We start from the raw sequence: 16717 nt of genomic DNA on the forward strand, positions 1-16717 counted from the left end.
GCTTCCCATGCATAACCATCTCAAATTTCGTCTCTACCATCCCTCTCAAACCCTCTCCCCATCATCTACAGTCTCTATAGGACTAAACAAAAGGTGGACAGGACAAATAAAATAAAAGTTGAAACAATCTCATTTTTGTTTCTTTTATTATCATTGTTAGCCCAGAAAAACAAGAAAGGTGTTGTTTCAGGTTGGCAAGCTAAAATAAAATTTATTTTGTGCTAATCCTTTCTTTCTGTTTCTGTCTTCAAGTTTCAGTCACATTTCAAATTGTACAGTCAGTTTGAATCTGTTGAAATATATAGCTTTAGAAAAATGTCAAAATGAAAAAACACCTTTTCCCAAATCATCTTCATTGTAGTTTTTTGTCTGCAAATTTTACTCAAATCAACTCTATGTTTAGTACTCCAGAAAGAGCATTTTGGAATTAATTCCTATTTCACAAAGTTTGGTGTTGTTTTTTTCCACCTTTAATTCTGAATTTCCCAAAGCAAGAATTGTTCCTCCCTAAGGATGCCCAAATTGATTGTATGGGCAACAGACAGTACAAACCCCATAACCACAAGATATCCTCCTGGGCCTTCTATATAAACAAAGAAGCTTGAATTTTAGTAATATTTAAATATGTTGGTGTATTATGGTTGGTTTAGGTTGCTTTTTTTTTAACTACTGACACTTCAGCAATGCTTAAGTGTGTTTGGGGACCCTTCATATCATAAAAACACAGAGACTGGGACATAAAAGAGGCAAAACTGGTCAATATTAAAGCCAGGCTAGGAATAAAACCTCTCAGGCTCTGTCAGCTTGGCCACTGGCTGGTATAGGGTTGGTATGGGGCTATACAGCCTTTCTGCTTTGAAATTTAGTGTCATAAAGCAGAACTTACAAGTCCTGTGTGCTTCTTACAGGATTCATAAGGTACAGAGCTGTCCCCCCCTCTCCAGCTGTCATCTCCAATCTCGTCACTCAGGAGAAACTCATTCAGCTTCTGTACACTTGAAAGAAAACAGAGGACAGTGAGTTACATAAACCCAGGTTTCCACGAATACATTTCCTTTTTTGTGCAGTCACGCCAGCAGGATTTATCAGAAATGTTCCATAAGAAGTTCATGGGATACTTTCATCTGCCACCCTGATGGCAAATGAAGATTTATGTGTGTGGAAGGACAGATGAAAATAATTAAGCATTGTACTGGTAGCTGGGAATGAAGAGCAGAGCAAGTCATGAGGGTGCCAAGGGAGCTCCGTGGGAATGGTTTCCCTCTTGGCAGGCTTATCTCTTCTGTGCCTTTCTCAGGCCATTGCAGTCAGGGTGCAGAAATAAGTCATTCACCCACCTACATCCTCTGGAAATGCCAGGGCAGTGGGTGCATCCTGGCATAGCTTTTGCATCATAGAAAAAAGACACTAAAGCTATTAGAGACTGTCTAAAGCAGGTCATGAGGATGGTGAAGGGTCTGGAGGGAAAACCATATGAAGAACAGTTGAGGTCACCTGCCTTGTTCAGCCTGAAGAGGAGACTAAGGAGAGACCTCACAGCAGTTCTGCATCTTTCTCTTCAGGGGAAGGGAAAGGGAAAGTTCTGCAGTTTCTTCATGATGGGAAGTGAAGAGGCAACTACCAATCTCTGCTCTCTGTGACCAGTGACAGGACTCAAGGAAACAGCATGAAGCTGTGTCAGGGAGATTTAGGTTGCATATCAGGAAAAATTTCTTCACCCAGAGGGTGTTCAGGCACTGGAACAGGATCCCCAGGGAAGTGGTCACAGCTGCAAGGCTGACAGAGTGCAAGAAGCATTTGAATACTGCTCTGAGGCACAGGGTAGGATTCCTGGGGTGTTCTGTGCAGGGCCAGGAGCTAGACTCAATGATCTTGGTGTGTCCCTTCCATCTCAGCATATTCTGGGATTCCATGCTTCTAGGCACAGCATGCACACAGGGGCTGGGTACTGCACACCTCAGCACAGCCACAGCCAGCCCTGGAGACACACAGCAACTCTTTGCTTAGCTCTTAAAATTGTCTACTTGGAAACACAGCACACAAGTTCAATTCATTCTTCATCACAGGGGGATTTGACCCTCTCTTTCTGTCCCCCTTCCTTTCAGAGTGCTGCAAGCACCTGGGTCTTTATCATTCCAGGGAAGGGATGAATAAAATCACACACCAGTCATGGTGAAGTTATTACCTTGCAAAAACTAAAATCAAGGTGTGTTGGGCCAGAGACTGAGAAAGCAGAAGGACATATGCCTTCAGATCAGAGATTTGAACATTAATCTGCAAATGAGAAAGTAGTCCATTTCAAAGCCTGTCTGTGTATTCTGATATGTTTCCATATCAGAATTTCAGTCTTACATAAGGGGGTAAGCAAGAATTTATTTTCTTGTAGAAGATACAAGACCTTGTTTTGATTATGCACCTAAAATCACATCAACCCTTATTTTGCATTTGAATGAGGTACCCTCAGAAGTTTTAGTGGCACTAGAACTACTCTTGAACAGAAAATTGAGATTCTGACCAAAGTATAAGCTCTTAATCCCAAAACTAATAAGCACGTATACGTGTATGTATTTGATTGAGAATAGAGCCATGGAGCAGCCAAACACACATTCTTTATCCTTCACTTGGGGGACATGATGTTCATGGGAGAAAGATGTTAGGAAATTAGTTTGACAAAGGATGCAGTTTGTTTTGGCAAATCTGGTCTTTAAATATTGCCCTGGGGGTGGCCAGCAGTGTTCAGGAAAATGTACACACCATTTTGATATTAGGGCTATGCTAAACATAGTACAGAGATGTAGAGGCTTGGATGATTTATAGAGAAGCCTGGAGATTTTCCACTACTCAGAAATCATTTTCAACCTAGGGAAAGCATCTCATGTGGCCCTGCTGCTGCTGCTGCTTTGATAAAAATAAACTCTGTTAATTTTTTTGTTTGTTTGCTTTTTAAAGTCAGCGTGGCACTGGCAAAAGACAGCTGTGGAGCCTGAAGTCCCCTTGACTGCTGCTTGATACCCACTAAAAACAGACAGTGACAGCAGCAATACCATTTCTTTCCAATGTGCCTCAGCCTTGGCATGAAGGAATGATGTTTCTGGGTTGGAAGGTTAGTTCTGTCTCCACATTCTGCTAGTGCTTGGCATCTGACACTTTACTGCCAGCCAGGTGTCATTTTGCACCTCTTGGGACATCTTGGCAGGGTGTAGGTCTGCATAACCACACTATGACTGTGACTCTGTCCATACAGGCCATAGACACAACACCCAAAAGCCTGAAATTCAACTTATACCAATCTGCTCCTTCAAGATTAGGTGCCCTATAGCCCAGCATGAAGGAAGCTGCTCTGTTGGGCTGTTTTACAGAAATAAATACCTGGAACAGGATGCAGGATATCATTAAATTCTCACTTATAGCCCAATGTACTTTATGTGGAGGTAGGGTTTAGCTAGTTACTCTTCCTTGCTTCAGCAGGGCTGGTCTTGCTAGAGAGCTTCACACCAGGCTCTCTTACCCCCTTAGTGCTGATAAGAGCCCAGAGAGTGTGATGAAAGAGTGGTGGTGGGTAGTCAGAGTGTGAGAGGAGGAGCACCTCCCAAGGAAGGACAGTGAAGCTCTGAATCAATCCCAAGTGCCAAAGTTAGTGAAATTGTAAAAAGAATGGAACGAGAATCACAGAATGGCCAGGTTGGAAGGAATCTTAAAGATCACCTGGTACTAACCTCCCTGACATGGGCAAGGACACCTTCCACTAGCCCAGCTTGCTCAGAGGCCTGTCCAACCTGGACTGGAACACTGCCAGGGATGGGGCAGCCCCAACTTCTCTGGGCAGCCTGTGCCAGGGCCTCAGCACTCTCATAGGGAACAATTTCTTCTCATATCCAACCTAAACCTGCTCTCTGGCAGTGTGAAGCCATTCCCCCTTGTCCTGTCACTCCAGGCCCTTGTCAAGAGTCTCTCTCCATCTTTCCTGTGGATTCCCTTCAGGAATTGTAAGGCCACAATGAGGTCACCCCAAAACTTCTCTTCTCCAGGCTGAACAATCCCAATGAACAAGTCCCTCAGCCTTTCCTCCCAGCAGAGCTGCTCCATCCCTCTGATCCCCTTGTGACCCTGCTCTGGACTGGCTCTAGCAGCTCTCTGTCCTTCCTATGCTGTGATTCTTTGTCTCTGTGTCATGCATGCAGTAAAAAGGAAGGGTCACTCTGATTTCTCTCACATCTTTAGCATCAGAGGGCTACCTCACAACACTCTTCCATGTGAGCTGGTAGGAACAATTTTTTCTGGTACTGAATGTGAGTGTTCAGGAGTTGGAGGAAGGAGAAGAACCACTTACCTCACAATGGCCTTGACTGCAAAACGAACCACGGTGGAGAGCAGGAACAGAGGTGTGACCAGGATGTGGAACAGTGACAGGGATGCAAATGCCTGGGCGGGCTGCAGTGGCTTGTCACTGGTGTATGCATAAGTCACAAAGGTCTGTCACATCAGGGAAAGAGCATGTCAGGACAAGGACTCTTGAACAAGATGGACAAGGACAGCAAGCAAAATATTTTGCTCAGCTAAGGCTAAGAACAAACTACATTCACTGGGAATCAGGACAAACTTAAGAGAAAGGTGTGTTCTGTTAAAACAAAATAGATTTTAAAATCTTGCCTGTGATTTCAAGAGGTTTACATGTTGAAGAATGAAAGTTTTCAAATTTTACAATTTTTCATTTTTTACAATTTTCATTGTAAAATCTAGCATTTGATCACAGCTTTGTAATTGACTTTAAGATTTACAGGAAACACACAACCCAGAAAAAACCCATTAAGAATCTAACAAAACTTAGGATTTTTTTTTCACAGATGCAGAATTCTGGTCATAAATGTTCCAATTCTTGTACACACTCAGCATACTCTGCCCCCAAAATTTGGTCTATGACAGCTCCTTACTGACCAGTATGGCATAATTCCTCTAGTGCATGAGGCTGAGACTTAAACCTGGAGGACAAGCAAAATTTATTCCTCTTTAAACTGCAGAGTACCCTTTCTTGAAAACTTTAATGGTGCCTCATAATGCATTTTGAAACAGGAATTAATTTTGCTGCTAAAGAAAAAGAAAAGACACTCAAAATCCCTTTCAAAAAGAGCTTTTCAAAATGGGTCCTCTTTCAAGTTGCAATGGTCTTTCTTTCTTTCTTTCTTTCTTTCTTTCTTTCTTTCTTTCTTTCTTTCTTTCTTTCTGTAAAAAATTCAAGATGTAATGATTTTTCTTTCTTATAGTAAAAAATTATTTTTCTCTTTGGTTTTACCAATCCACCTTCTGGGAATGAAAACTTCCAGTGTCATGTTCTCCTACAGTTAGCAGAGGCACCTTAATTCATCTGCTGTTTTTTTAAAGAATAGGTCCTACAATAACAATGGTGCTATTTCTTCCTTTTTACACCCCCTCTACCCACTTTCCTCTCCCTTTTTAATAAGGAAAACTGAAAAAAAAGGTATCTTACTGCAAGAACAGCTGCTATTGGTATGGCTGCATTCATAAAAACTGGGAAAGAGAAATAAAATAAGCATCAGATTATAGGAAATAAGAAACACTAAAATAATGCAGTTATTTCCAATTCAAGTAATTAAGAGTCCCAAAGGAAAATTAGTCTGCAGGAAGAAATTTCCTTCCCTGATAGTCAGAGATCTTAAACACACCAACAAATAAGCCATAGAATTCTCTCATTTGTCCACTCTACTAAGCTGGGATAAAAATCATTACGTGCACAATTAATATGAAACACAACTAAAACATTACTCAACCCTTCTACATTGCAGAAAACACAATTTTTATGAAGAAAATATAATTTATCTTTTTGCTGTCAGAGCTGCCAATATTACCTGGAGCCTCCTTACTATAAAGCAACTCCTAACTGTAATGTCACAATGATGGTAAGAGAAAACTTACTGCAAAAAAACCCCAACAATATGTATTTTATCCTTTTGAATTTCTGTGCTATGTATTTATCATGCCTTTTTATTTTAATGACATTACACACAGACAAAAATGTCACAGGCACAGCTGTATCTCTCTTTAACTGAAGTTGGGAGGAATGTTGACATGAAAAACAGGATAATTTTCCAAGCCCTATAAACACAGTTACTTACTGGAAAGAGATGTATGAAGTGCAAAGGTTTTGAGACTGGTGAGCTCTTTCATTCTCGTTTCTTCCACACTTTTACAAAATATGTGCTCCCAGGCATAAAGCTTTAATAGCTTAATGCCTTTGAGTATCTCATTGGTTTTCTTTAATCTCTCAGTAGAATAGTCCTTCAGTTCAAGAGAAAACCAGGGAAAAAAATTTATAACTGTTTGTAGTCTTAATGACAACCCTCTTTTCCCCTCACTTCTGTTGTTAGATTCATTTAAAAAATAATTTTGTTCATTTGTGATTTTGTACAGGTGCCATACTAAGAGGAAGAATATAAAATTTCATTTTCTTTGGAGGTATTAAAATATTTACAACCACTAGGGGAAATGGTGTCCATAACCATAGACAGAAACCTAAATGGGTGTATTTGCTGATGCAAGAATCATTCTGGGATCTAGCTGTAAAAATAAGTGAGATATTTATCAATGTATTTAGCTAAATTCCCCTCATCAGAAAACAGTAATGGTAAGTTTTGGTAAAATCATAATCCAAAAGATGTTACGAGTCAGAGGAAGGCAGAATAGAGCAATAGGAAAGTGAGATTATTTCCGAAATGATGCAAAGATAAGTCCTCTGTACAATTTTTACAGGTTACAAAAACAGGCACAACTCAACAGGATTGAAGTGTGCTGACAATTAGATCCATGCATCAATAATTTGCCTATTGAATATTAAGATAAAAAGGATCTCTAAATATTTGGCAATTTAAACATCAAAGGCTTATTTAAAAAGTTCAAGGGTCACAGCAAGAAAGTTAAAAATTAGACAAAAGAGCAGAAAACATTTCTAACTGGTGAACTAAATGAGGCAGAAAAATAAACTTACAGCACTGAAGAAATTAGATATGAATATATAATAATCCAGCATTGCCAACTGATTTTTAGAAAATACCAAAGCTTAGGCAGAGAGTAAAATGTCTCTAGACTTTAGAGGGAGGTTGTGCACATTCTTTAATACTTTTCTGCTATAATTTATCAGTTTTTTGCACTGTTTGCTAACATCCCATGAAATGCAACATCTGCATGTGGGAATAACACCCTTTCATGGAGTGGAATTCAGACAAAATTGTGCAAGTTGCATTAAAAATACTCTTTGCAGAGAAGGCAGGACAAGGCCCACATACTTTTTTGAGATTCTCTTCTGACAAATTGTGGGGAAGGAAGAGACACTGAGCCACAAAAAACAGACAGTGAGGGACAGTGCAACTGAGGGATGGCCTGTCCAAATGCACACAGTGGTTTTCACTAACTAGAAGAACAGAACCCAGAAACCCTGTTCTCATTTCTGGATCACAAATATCACTGAAATAATTCACTTACAAGAGTGCTCTTCTGAGCCTCAGCCAGCTTGGTGGCTATGAAGTACTGGATAGGAGCTAAGAGCACGATGACAGCTGCCCCAACCAAGGCACTCACTCCCAGCAGGTTGTAGAGGAGGATCACACCCATTATTATCTGTGAAGAGAAAAGCAACACAGAAAGGAAAAAAGAAAAAAAAAAAAAAAAAAGTAGATTTCAATATGTCTGAACCACACCAAGAGAAAAATGTTTGTTCTTCTAATAAACACTTAAATGGTTCATAGGAATCAGCTGAGCCCATACTTCAGGAGGTCACATTTAGAAAGTGTGGGAAATAAACCCAGAAGCCTTTCTTTTTGACATTAACTAAATAGTTTGTGTTAGTGCCTGGTAGTTCTAATTCCAGACTGGGTTTCCACAAAACTAAAGGAACACTAAAATGATGGTGCTTGCCCTGAGGCATTTTACAGAGCTCCTGGCCTCAAGTCCTGTTTACACTAGAGCTCCTTACCTCACTCTGGAAGCATTCAGAGGTCTTAGGGCTGTCATGGATCACAGTTGCATTGTGTTGTACTGTCCCTGTGCAACTGCAGGCAGAGGGACATCACAGACAGGCACTGAAGCACGAAGCAGATGTGCTGGGGCTGACACAAACTGAGCTTGGGCATCAATACCATGCAGCCCTGGAGGAAAATGCTGCCTTAGCCCTGCAAAGGGTTTGGGAACACTTCCTACAGAAGGTTACCTGGGAATGGCTGTCGTGTGACTCCTGTGATTCTGGTTCCCGAGTTAATTCAAGCTCTGCTATATAAATATTTCTATTAAAAGCTCCACTTTGGGATAGAGTGATGTCCTCAGTGATAAGAGGGCATACAGAATTAGTTGCATATCTCATACTTTAATCTCTTAAACAAGTCTGTCTTTAAATCTCCCTTCTTATTTTACAACATCAGAAGTAAGAATCAATGGTGTTTTACATTTTTAAAGCAATGTTTACCTTTTCAGGGTCCTGTACTGCAAATTACCATACCTAGCCATAGCAATCAGATCACATGTTCATTTAAATAACTTTCAAAGTATTGATAGCAACACTTCCACCCACTTCACAGGATGTGAAACAGTGAAATGAAACCATATATATTATTTCTAATTTCTGTTTCCATGTAGCCTTTTTTGCCTTTTTTGACACTCTAAACCCTACCCAACTCATTAGTAATAGTAATTACTGACTAATAAAATAGATTACTGATGCAGCTTCAGGAAATTCAGCAAAATACTATAAGAGTTGGTTCTACCACTTAAAAAATTTTTTTAATGTCAGTGGGATCACCATCAGGTAAGGACTATGCCAAACACACCCTGAGCTAAAATTCTGAAGAGGCAACAGGAGTCCAAGCTTCAGGGAAAATTAGCATGTCTCAGATCATTAAGTCATTCGCATTTTTGAACATTTCTTTCGAGCTAAATAATCTCAACCTTTCCTTCCTACAGATCTGCCTCCATTTCTTTCCCAGCCTTGATAAGAAGCAGTTATGTTCAGTGACTAAGTTGCTTAGATGAGGGCTCCTCTGAGCATTGTCAGTGTTCATGTCAGTCATGGAGCAGGATTCAATTGCTGTTGGTCCTGCCACAAAACCCAGTTACAAGTGGACACTGCAGAAGCAGTGCTTAGGGCTGATGCCAGGTGGCAAAATAAAAGCAATGGATTTGTGTCAGCAATGGAAGAAATATGAGCAGGAAAAAGGATTGCAGGTCCTCATTCTTCAAGTCACAGACATGGAAATCCTGCTAAAAAAATCCTCTCTCTTCACTGGCCCTTGGAAAGATACCTTTCCAGCCCTTGGGGCACCTTTCTGCTTGCTAATCTTAGTGGGAAGTGCAGGTTCCCCTCTGGATTTTGTAGCAGTGCCCCAGACATGCACTCTCCTCAGTCAGGCTGGAGTATCTCTGATATCAGGCCCTAACTTGGATGCTCTACCTGAACAGGCATTGCCCACAGATTGGGGCACAGGAACAAGAACCACATTAATTGGTTGGTTTCTATGGCAACCAAGTTATTGATTTGTCCCAGTGTCATCTCTCCCATGGACAAGTTGGATGTAGAAAGCCTCAGGATCTTATTATATATCATTGCCTGTAAGAAAGGGGAAAAAAAAATTACTAAAATTATGTAATTATAAAAGAACGGTAGCAGTGGGGTGTTTCAAGCTGCATCATCAGCCTTTACCTAGGACAGCCCTTCTCCCAGTCTCTCACCTGAGACAAAGAGAGATGGAGACAGAGTGAGAGAAAGCACAAGAGAGAGAACTGACTTTAAAAAACTCCAATTCCTCTTAAAAGGTTTGTTGCTTAACGCAGACCTAAAATAGAACAAAAAATGACAACAAAATATCAAAATTTAAGAAATTGGCCAAAGAACCTTTTTAACAAGCATTTGGTGAGCCTGCTTTCCTGTGACACTGTCTGTCAAAGAGATCCTTGTTTCTGATAAGACAAGTAAATTTATGCTGTGAAGTTTGATCAGAGTGGGTATGTATTCCTTTGGGTTCCTCTCCATTACCTGGCCATTCCTCTTCATAAATTTTGTAGGAGTTTAACAGGGTTTTAAAATTAATCAGGGCTTACATCTACTGAATTTTAAAGGCAAATATTGTGAGCCCAGTTTGCAGTTATGATCAATCATCAAATGCTGCAGCTCTAAGGAAGTTTTAAAAATAATTTGTCCTTTTGGACCCATTTTCTTAATTAATAAAGTATATCCTGTCGAATTAATCAGAATTGCCTGATGAATTATATCAGCTGCATATGCTCCTAAGGGTCCCAATTTTGGTAAGTGGGAGTCACAAAAAGGAGTCACAAAAAGGAAATAACCAGGAGCTCTTTCATCCCCAAGTCTGTACCATCTATCCTGGGAGAAGGCAGAAAATGTTTGAAGCAGCTCCATCAATCAGAGAAAGCACAAAAAAAAAAAAAAAAAAAAAAAAAAAAAAAAGAAGCTTCCATGCTGAGATGATATTCCCATGGTTAGCTGCATCTGGCAAAACATCAGTTCTGGCTCCTGGATTGCTACTGCTGCCTGTGGAGCTTGGTCTGTGCAGAGCCCTGCTACACCCCACCACGTGCTGGGCTGTGCTGGCTCCAGTCCATAAACAAGGCTCTCACAGAGGGTTAAGGGATGCTGGGGTTACAGACACAGCCCTGCAGATGAATCACTCCCGTCCCATCCCACAGGGCTCTGGGCTAAAGGGCATAAATATCCAGAGTCATCACTGCCGACGCATGCACAGCGTTCCCATAAAACAAGGACACTCTGCAGATGGCTCTGTCCACAGTCAGCAGAAGCAAACTCATAAGCAAATGAACAAAGCTGATGCAGAGCCAAAATGATACTGCTGATCTTCATCTATCTCCCATTGTCTGCAAAGATGTGTCTTCATATGCATGGGCTTTTATGGGTGTTAAACTTTGAACAGGTTAGAGTGATGGGATTAGTTTTTAGCAAAAGGAATTGGTGCCAGCAGTTTGCCAGCACTACTTTTCCAGTTTTCTGTATAAAAATACAGCACATATCTTCTCTGAAACCATCATTTCAATCTCAGTCTTCAGATGAAGAACGAGACAAATGAAAGGACAAAGCTGGAGCTGTTACTAGTGAATCTCCTGGCAGATCTTTGCTCACCAGTAAGGCACCCCGGAGGTTGATGCCAGTCTCTGTAGTCACATAGTAGGAGGCCTGCAGGAATGTCCTCTGCAGGATAAGAGCCAGGAAGAGAAGGACTGCCAAGACATAAACATTCCTGAGGAATTCCTCTGATGAAAGGTAGGAGTTTGATGGATCCTTCACCTGAAAAGAAAGGAAGAAATTATGTAAGTGCCATAGGAGGGATTGTACATTCCCAAGAAGCTGGAAACAAGCAAATTTAATCATTGCATTAGAATAAAACATATTGCTGGTGTTATGGGAAAGTTATAGAAATCTGATTTCTCACTAACCTCTATATCAAAATCATTTGGATACAAATTTAAAACTCCACTCCTGTTCCAAAGACTGAGGATTGAGACATTTTGGCAGTTCTAAAATGATTTCGTTTTAGCAGGAAAGGAAGAATAAGATCACCATGTCTGCCATGTCTTTAGTTTCCCCATCAAATTGTGGTGATTTGTAGGATAGAAATGCTACTCAGTAGAAAGTAAAGCTCATTCCACCTGCCTCCAGAGAAGCTTCAAGAAAATATTTTTTATTATATGGGATTAGTTATTTATGTTGCACTTGCATATTATTGAAAGAATTCCTTCCACAAGTATAGTCCATGATAGCCATAAATTCTGAATAACATTAGACTATACATGCCAGTATTCCACACAAAATTAAATTTAAATGCCTCAATATGGAAGAGAAAAAACTTTTGTTTAAAGCCCTTTGTTTTCATTTTCTAGTTTTTGTGTTCACTGTTCTGCTCTGTTTCAGGCAGAAAAGGAAACAAATGTACCAAAATACTCCAAGGAAGACTGTTCCTTTGGTATTTCCGACCCAGCTGGAAGCAGGATGTACTGGAATTCTTACGGGGGGAAAAAAAAGAAAAATAAAAAAGAGAAGGAAGAAGCCTGTTCTACTAAAATATCCAGCCTGATTCTCAGATGAAAGGTATGGGCAATATAAGAAAGAAAGCAATCTGCCCAAGACTCCTTGAAAAAAGGGTTGCTTACGTGCATGAATGGTGAGATAAATATATTTGAAAACCTCCCTTTTAATATTCAGCTGCATATAACTTCCCCTTGTTTTCATAGCAGGGATATCATTAAGAAAATAACATTTGTAGATAGCTTTTTTTAATGTATATGGAGTTCTCAGGAAATAAGGCAGAATAAGCATAAAATTAAATGTATTCACATTAATTAGAACTAGACAGAATTTAAAGGAGAAATGTTTAATAGCAAGAACAACCAAGAGAAAGTTTATCAAAATCCATAAATTAAAGGCACTTGCATTCTGAAATGTATCCAAGAGAAACAGTGACTGTCAGCAAGCCAAGTGCTTTCAAGATCTCCAATGATTTCAATCTTCCCTTTAGCCAGTGCTCATTAAAACTTTAAAAAGCCTCAACTAGCAGAGGACAAAAGATAAAGGAAGCAGACAAGGTACAGATTCCTAATTCTGAGATCCAGAAATTATTTTCAAGCTTTGTTTTTTCACCATGCAAAAAACCCCAACATTTTTGAAGGCACAAAAACATGCACTTTGCCTCGTAACTCTGTGGCTCAAATCCTGCATGTGCAGGTTCAAGGATGATAAAAAGCTTTATTTGATAAGCTGTACAATTAAACTCTCCTTCAGTGCAGGAAAGTCTGAAGCCAAATTGAGACCATCAGTCAAGAAAATTAATGTCAAGAGTGAGCAGCCAAGAAAAAGATATGTGGATAGTGATGATAGTCAAATACTTTATCTGGGGAGGAAAATGCTATTCCATTACATACCTATCTGCTCATTCAGAGATAAAACACTCCAAAAACTGTATGGAGATGTATCTCTGTCACAAGACAAATGCAGGAAAATGTCTTTGTCTTTTCTTCTCTCCTGTCAGTAAAATAATTTTACCTGTATCTTTTCATTAGTTACTCATAAATTCTTTTTCTTGTGATAGAAAATGTTCTGTATCAGAGGCTTGCTCAGCATTTAGATGTGATCCCTGAAAGTTCAGTCTCAGTGAAACTTGAAATGAGCACTGAACTGGCATCTCTTGTGCATCTCTAGTATCAGGAACACCATCGAGTAAAGTGGATACTTTTCAATTTCTCAGTATGTGCCAACACAGTTCATCACAGCAGCAATCAATACAATCAGCCACAAACAGGGACTGGCTACTGTCAGCTTCCTAGTATAAAAACAGATTTGAGAGAAGTCAAAACTGTCAGTGAAGTATAAACTGACAAATGGACAGGAATTAAGCAAAATTCCCATGCTGGATGCATCACTGAGGTACCACCAGTGTGTGTCCTGCCTGAAAGAAACAGGCACAGTTGAAGAGGAGCAGAAAAAATTGTTCCTTCTTCCCAGAACTGCTGGGATGACTCCATCAAGACAGACAGCTGGGAGCTGGAGGGAGCCTCCACAACGTGTGTTTCATTCCTACCCAAGTCTCTCATTGCTCAGGTTTATAACTTGACTGTCTCTCATAACAGAAATATTCAATTTGCTTGAGAGAAACAATGAAATAACACAGTGATGACCACAGACCTATCAAAGCATGCAGCCAGCTGTCTTAAATACCTGATATGGCTCTAAAACTACTACCAGAGCCTTTCAATTCACATTGTCAGGTTACCTTTTCTGTGGTGTTTGTATTATTGGTTGTATTCTGGAAGCCCTGGACAATGCCAGAAATGCAGAGTGGCCCAGCAAAGCCCAGCAGGTCGGCCAGGTAGCGGAAGGTGCTGCTGAGCAGGATTGGCCGTCCAAAAGCGCTGTACATGGCCAACCAAATGGAGGGACTCCGGTTTGGATGGTCCTCCACCTTTTTCTGGAAACAGAAACAGGTACCCAGTGAAATAAGAGAAACCTCCCAGGCTTCATATGGCATCATTCCTGTCTGGATGCCCAAAAGGTTCCTGAAAGGTTGTTTAGACCAGGTGAGGCAGCAAATTTGCTGTAATTATCGACAGATTTCCGACATTCTTCACAGTAAATTCCAATTCTGCCTCCCCTTGGTAACTGTGGTTTCTCACTTCTATATCCCACCACTTTCCTCAACCTGTGAACACAGGAATGCAAGCAAAGATTATCATCCTGGCAGGCAGCCATTGTCCCTTGTCACATGTGTGCTCAGGGAAAGGTCTGACCTTTCAGCCCTTTGCTCACGTGGGTAATCCTGGTTTCACAAGCTGTAAAGGCTTCTGATTGCAGGAAAAATACATGACAATTACAAAAATATAGTTTAATTTAATTAATCTGGATTTTTTTCCATCTCTTATATGCATTCCAGGATGACACACTTCAACCAATCAATGATAACTGTGCTGAAAAAATGAAAGCAGCAGACCAGGATGGGAGGTAAGATTAAATCAACCAAGGGTCCTTTCTAGCCTTCAGATCTGTTAATTTACACAGTATCACAGCTCTTGGCTAAAACACCACCCAGCAGATGTGGCTTTGTGTAATCAGAAGAGTTCTGATATCCCTGAGGTCCTTTCAGTTTAACAAAGGAAGAGTTTTACTGACCAGAGCCATGCTCTGCAGCATGCTTCCTTGCACTTCAGGCAGCAGCTTTTGACACTTTAAACAAGCATCTGTCATTTCTCAAGTAGCAGAGATGCCTGCAAGCTGCAAGCCAAGCCAAGCTCTCTTGAGCATTCACAGAGACATTTTAAGCACAGCCAAGCAACAACCACCCCCTGACCCAACAAGTTCACCAAAGAAAAAGCAAATGTGCCTGTAAACTGCCTGGCTGCCTCATGTCTTTTTCCCCCCTCTTTTCTTAGTTTTTCCCTTTTATGTCATTTCCACAGTGAGATGGATTATATGCATGGTGCCAAAAATGTGCAGGTGGACCAGGTGGCTGCCAGAGACTGGGCCAGGCTAGTGCCAAGAAGCTTAGGAAGGAGAAATGGAGTCAAATTAGAGCTACCATTTCAGAAAGGGGCAAGAAGGAAATTACTTCCTCTGAGGAGGGAAAGAGCACAAGGGCCTCGTGTGAGTTGCCCAGACAAAAGGCTCTGAATATGTGGCATAATGGGTTTTGAGCTTGAGTACCCTAAAAGGATTAATCACCATCTTCAAATAAATGATTGATAACTTTAACAGCTTGAGAGCAGCTAAGCTAATTTATTAGGTAAATGGCTGCCGTCTTTTGGGGAAAAAATTGTTATATTGTTCTGGGCATTCAATTAATAGTAAATTTGTTAAATAGCAATGGTTAATCCTTATTTCTCTAACAATTTAATAGCCATTTTCACTATTACTGCAATTCACACATTAGCCATCTCTATATGAAATCTGTTTCCTTTTCATTGGAAAAAAAATGCTATTAAATTATCTAATTTATTGCTAAACACTGTTTTTTCTTCTTTTTAAATCAGGACTTTGTATTAGCTGAAGCATGTAACAGGAAAAGGGGAGAAAGACCTTTTTCTAATAATAATTTCTTTGCCAGAATGGTCCTTGAGTGTTACAGGCTTGCATAGAATGTTGTGGTATTAATTAACCAGTCTGGGATGCTGTTCCCAGCTGTGCCACTTGATTTGGTTTTCCTTGTCTTTGTCAACTTCCTTTCAAATTCCTGTAATTTTCTCTACCTTGGGCACTCCACAGTTGGAATAAAGGGCAGTGAGACAGTGCTTTGTGATAAATCAAGTCACCTGTAAGGTTTGCCTCAGTAAATATGGAAATCTGACTGCTCCCATCATTCTGGAACTGGCAGTATAAGCCTGATGCTGAAGGGCAATGCCCTGTCCCTGTGATTGATAGTTAACACAATTTCATTCCTCCTTTTCTTGGCCCTAATAGCTAAGAGCCATCGTGGCACATGAATAGCAGACATAGGAAACCAATGGTCCTTGACTTTAAAAATTGAATTTTCTATTAAGTGCCCAAAAGAAAAGGTTTCTATTGACCATCAGGACAAATTACACAGGATTTGGGCCAGTGGGGTAAACTAAATGTAATATCAATGTGCTAAATCTATTTTTGGATATGTGATATAAAATGCACTGATATGTGGTGTGAAACATTTAGCCTGCTTCAATAGAAACTGAAACAAAAGCCAAGCAACAGTTCTGGAGGATCACTTTTTTTTTTTTTGGGGGGGGGGGCGGCAAGGGATGTAAATGGAATTATGTGAGAATTGATACTATTATTTCCATTTTCATAGCATGCAGAAGAGACAGCAAGACAATGTCATGTGAGTTATCTCATAGGCATTTCACAATACAGAGTATTCAAGGTCGTGTTCAGCATCTTTCATTAAGGTGTGAGAAGAAAGGTTTGGGAAGGACAGCAGTTTTCTCTCTGCAGGGCTATGGAGCAGCTGAGATCTGCAGGCACAGGCTGGGGTAACCCCACTTAATCCAGGGGAGGCTGTGGGGCTCCCCTCACCAGCAGGAGATTAGTGTAAAATACACACTTGGAGCAGAGACAGTGGCATATCACCTCCTCCAGACTGCAGACCACACTCCAGTCTGAAGAATTTTCCTAATTCTGTGGCTGTTTTCTGGCCCACCCAGGCACAAGCCAATGCATTTCTCCACAGGA

At 40.4% G+C, this 16717-nt stretch overlaps 1 protein-coding gene across 3 annotated transcripts in view; it reads right to left on the reverse strand.

Moving 5' to 3' along the window:
- ABCC9 (ATP binding cassette subfamily C member 9) overlaps nucleotides 1–16717 on the reverse strand; it is a 71094-nt gene that overhangs the window by 37034 nt on the left and 17343 nt on the right. For all 3 annotated transcript variants that reach the window (XM_077178394.1, XM_077178393.1, XM_077178392.1), the window contains 8 exons: nucleotides 13797–13991; nucleotides 11153–11317; nucleotides 9452–9607; nucleotides 7495–7629; nucleotides 6132–6294; nucleotides 5486–5526; nucleotides 4331–4473; nucleotides 887–995 (listed from right to left, as the gene is read on the reverse strand). In XM_077178394.1, the coding sequence (XP_077034509.1) occupies nucleotides 887–995; nucleotides 4331–4473; nucleotides 5486–5526; nucleotides 6132–6294; nucleotides 7495–7629; nucleotides 9452–9607; nucleotides 11153–11317; nucleotides 13797–13991 (1107 nt within the window). The remainder of the gene's footprint in view (nucleotides 1–886; nucleotides 996–4330; nucleotides 4474–5485; nucleotides 5527–6131; nucleotides 6295–7494; nucleotides 7630–9451; nucleotides 9608–11152; nucleotides 11318–13796; nucleotides 13992–16717) is intronic.

The sequence above is a fragment of the Agelaius phoeniceus genome, chromosome 5 (assembly GCF_051311805.1).
Source record: "Agelaius phoeniceus isolate bAgePho1 chromosome 5, bAgePho1.hap1, whole genome shotgun sequence".
Lineage (NCBI taxonomy): Eukaryota > Metazoa > Chordata > Aves > Passeriformes > Icteridae > Agelaius > Agelaius phoeniceus.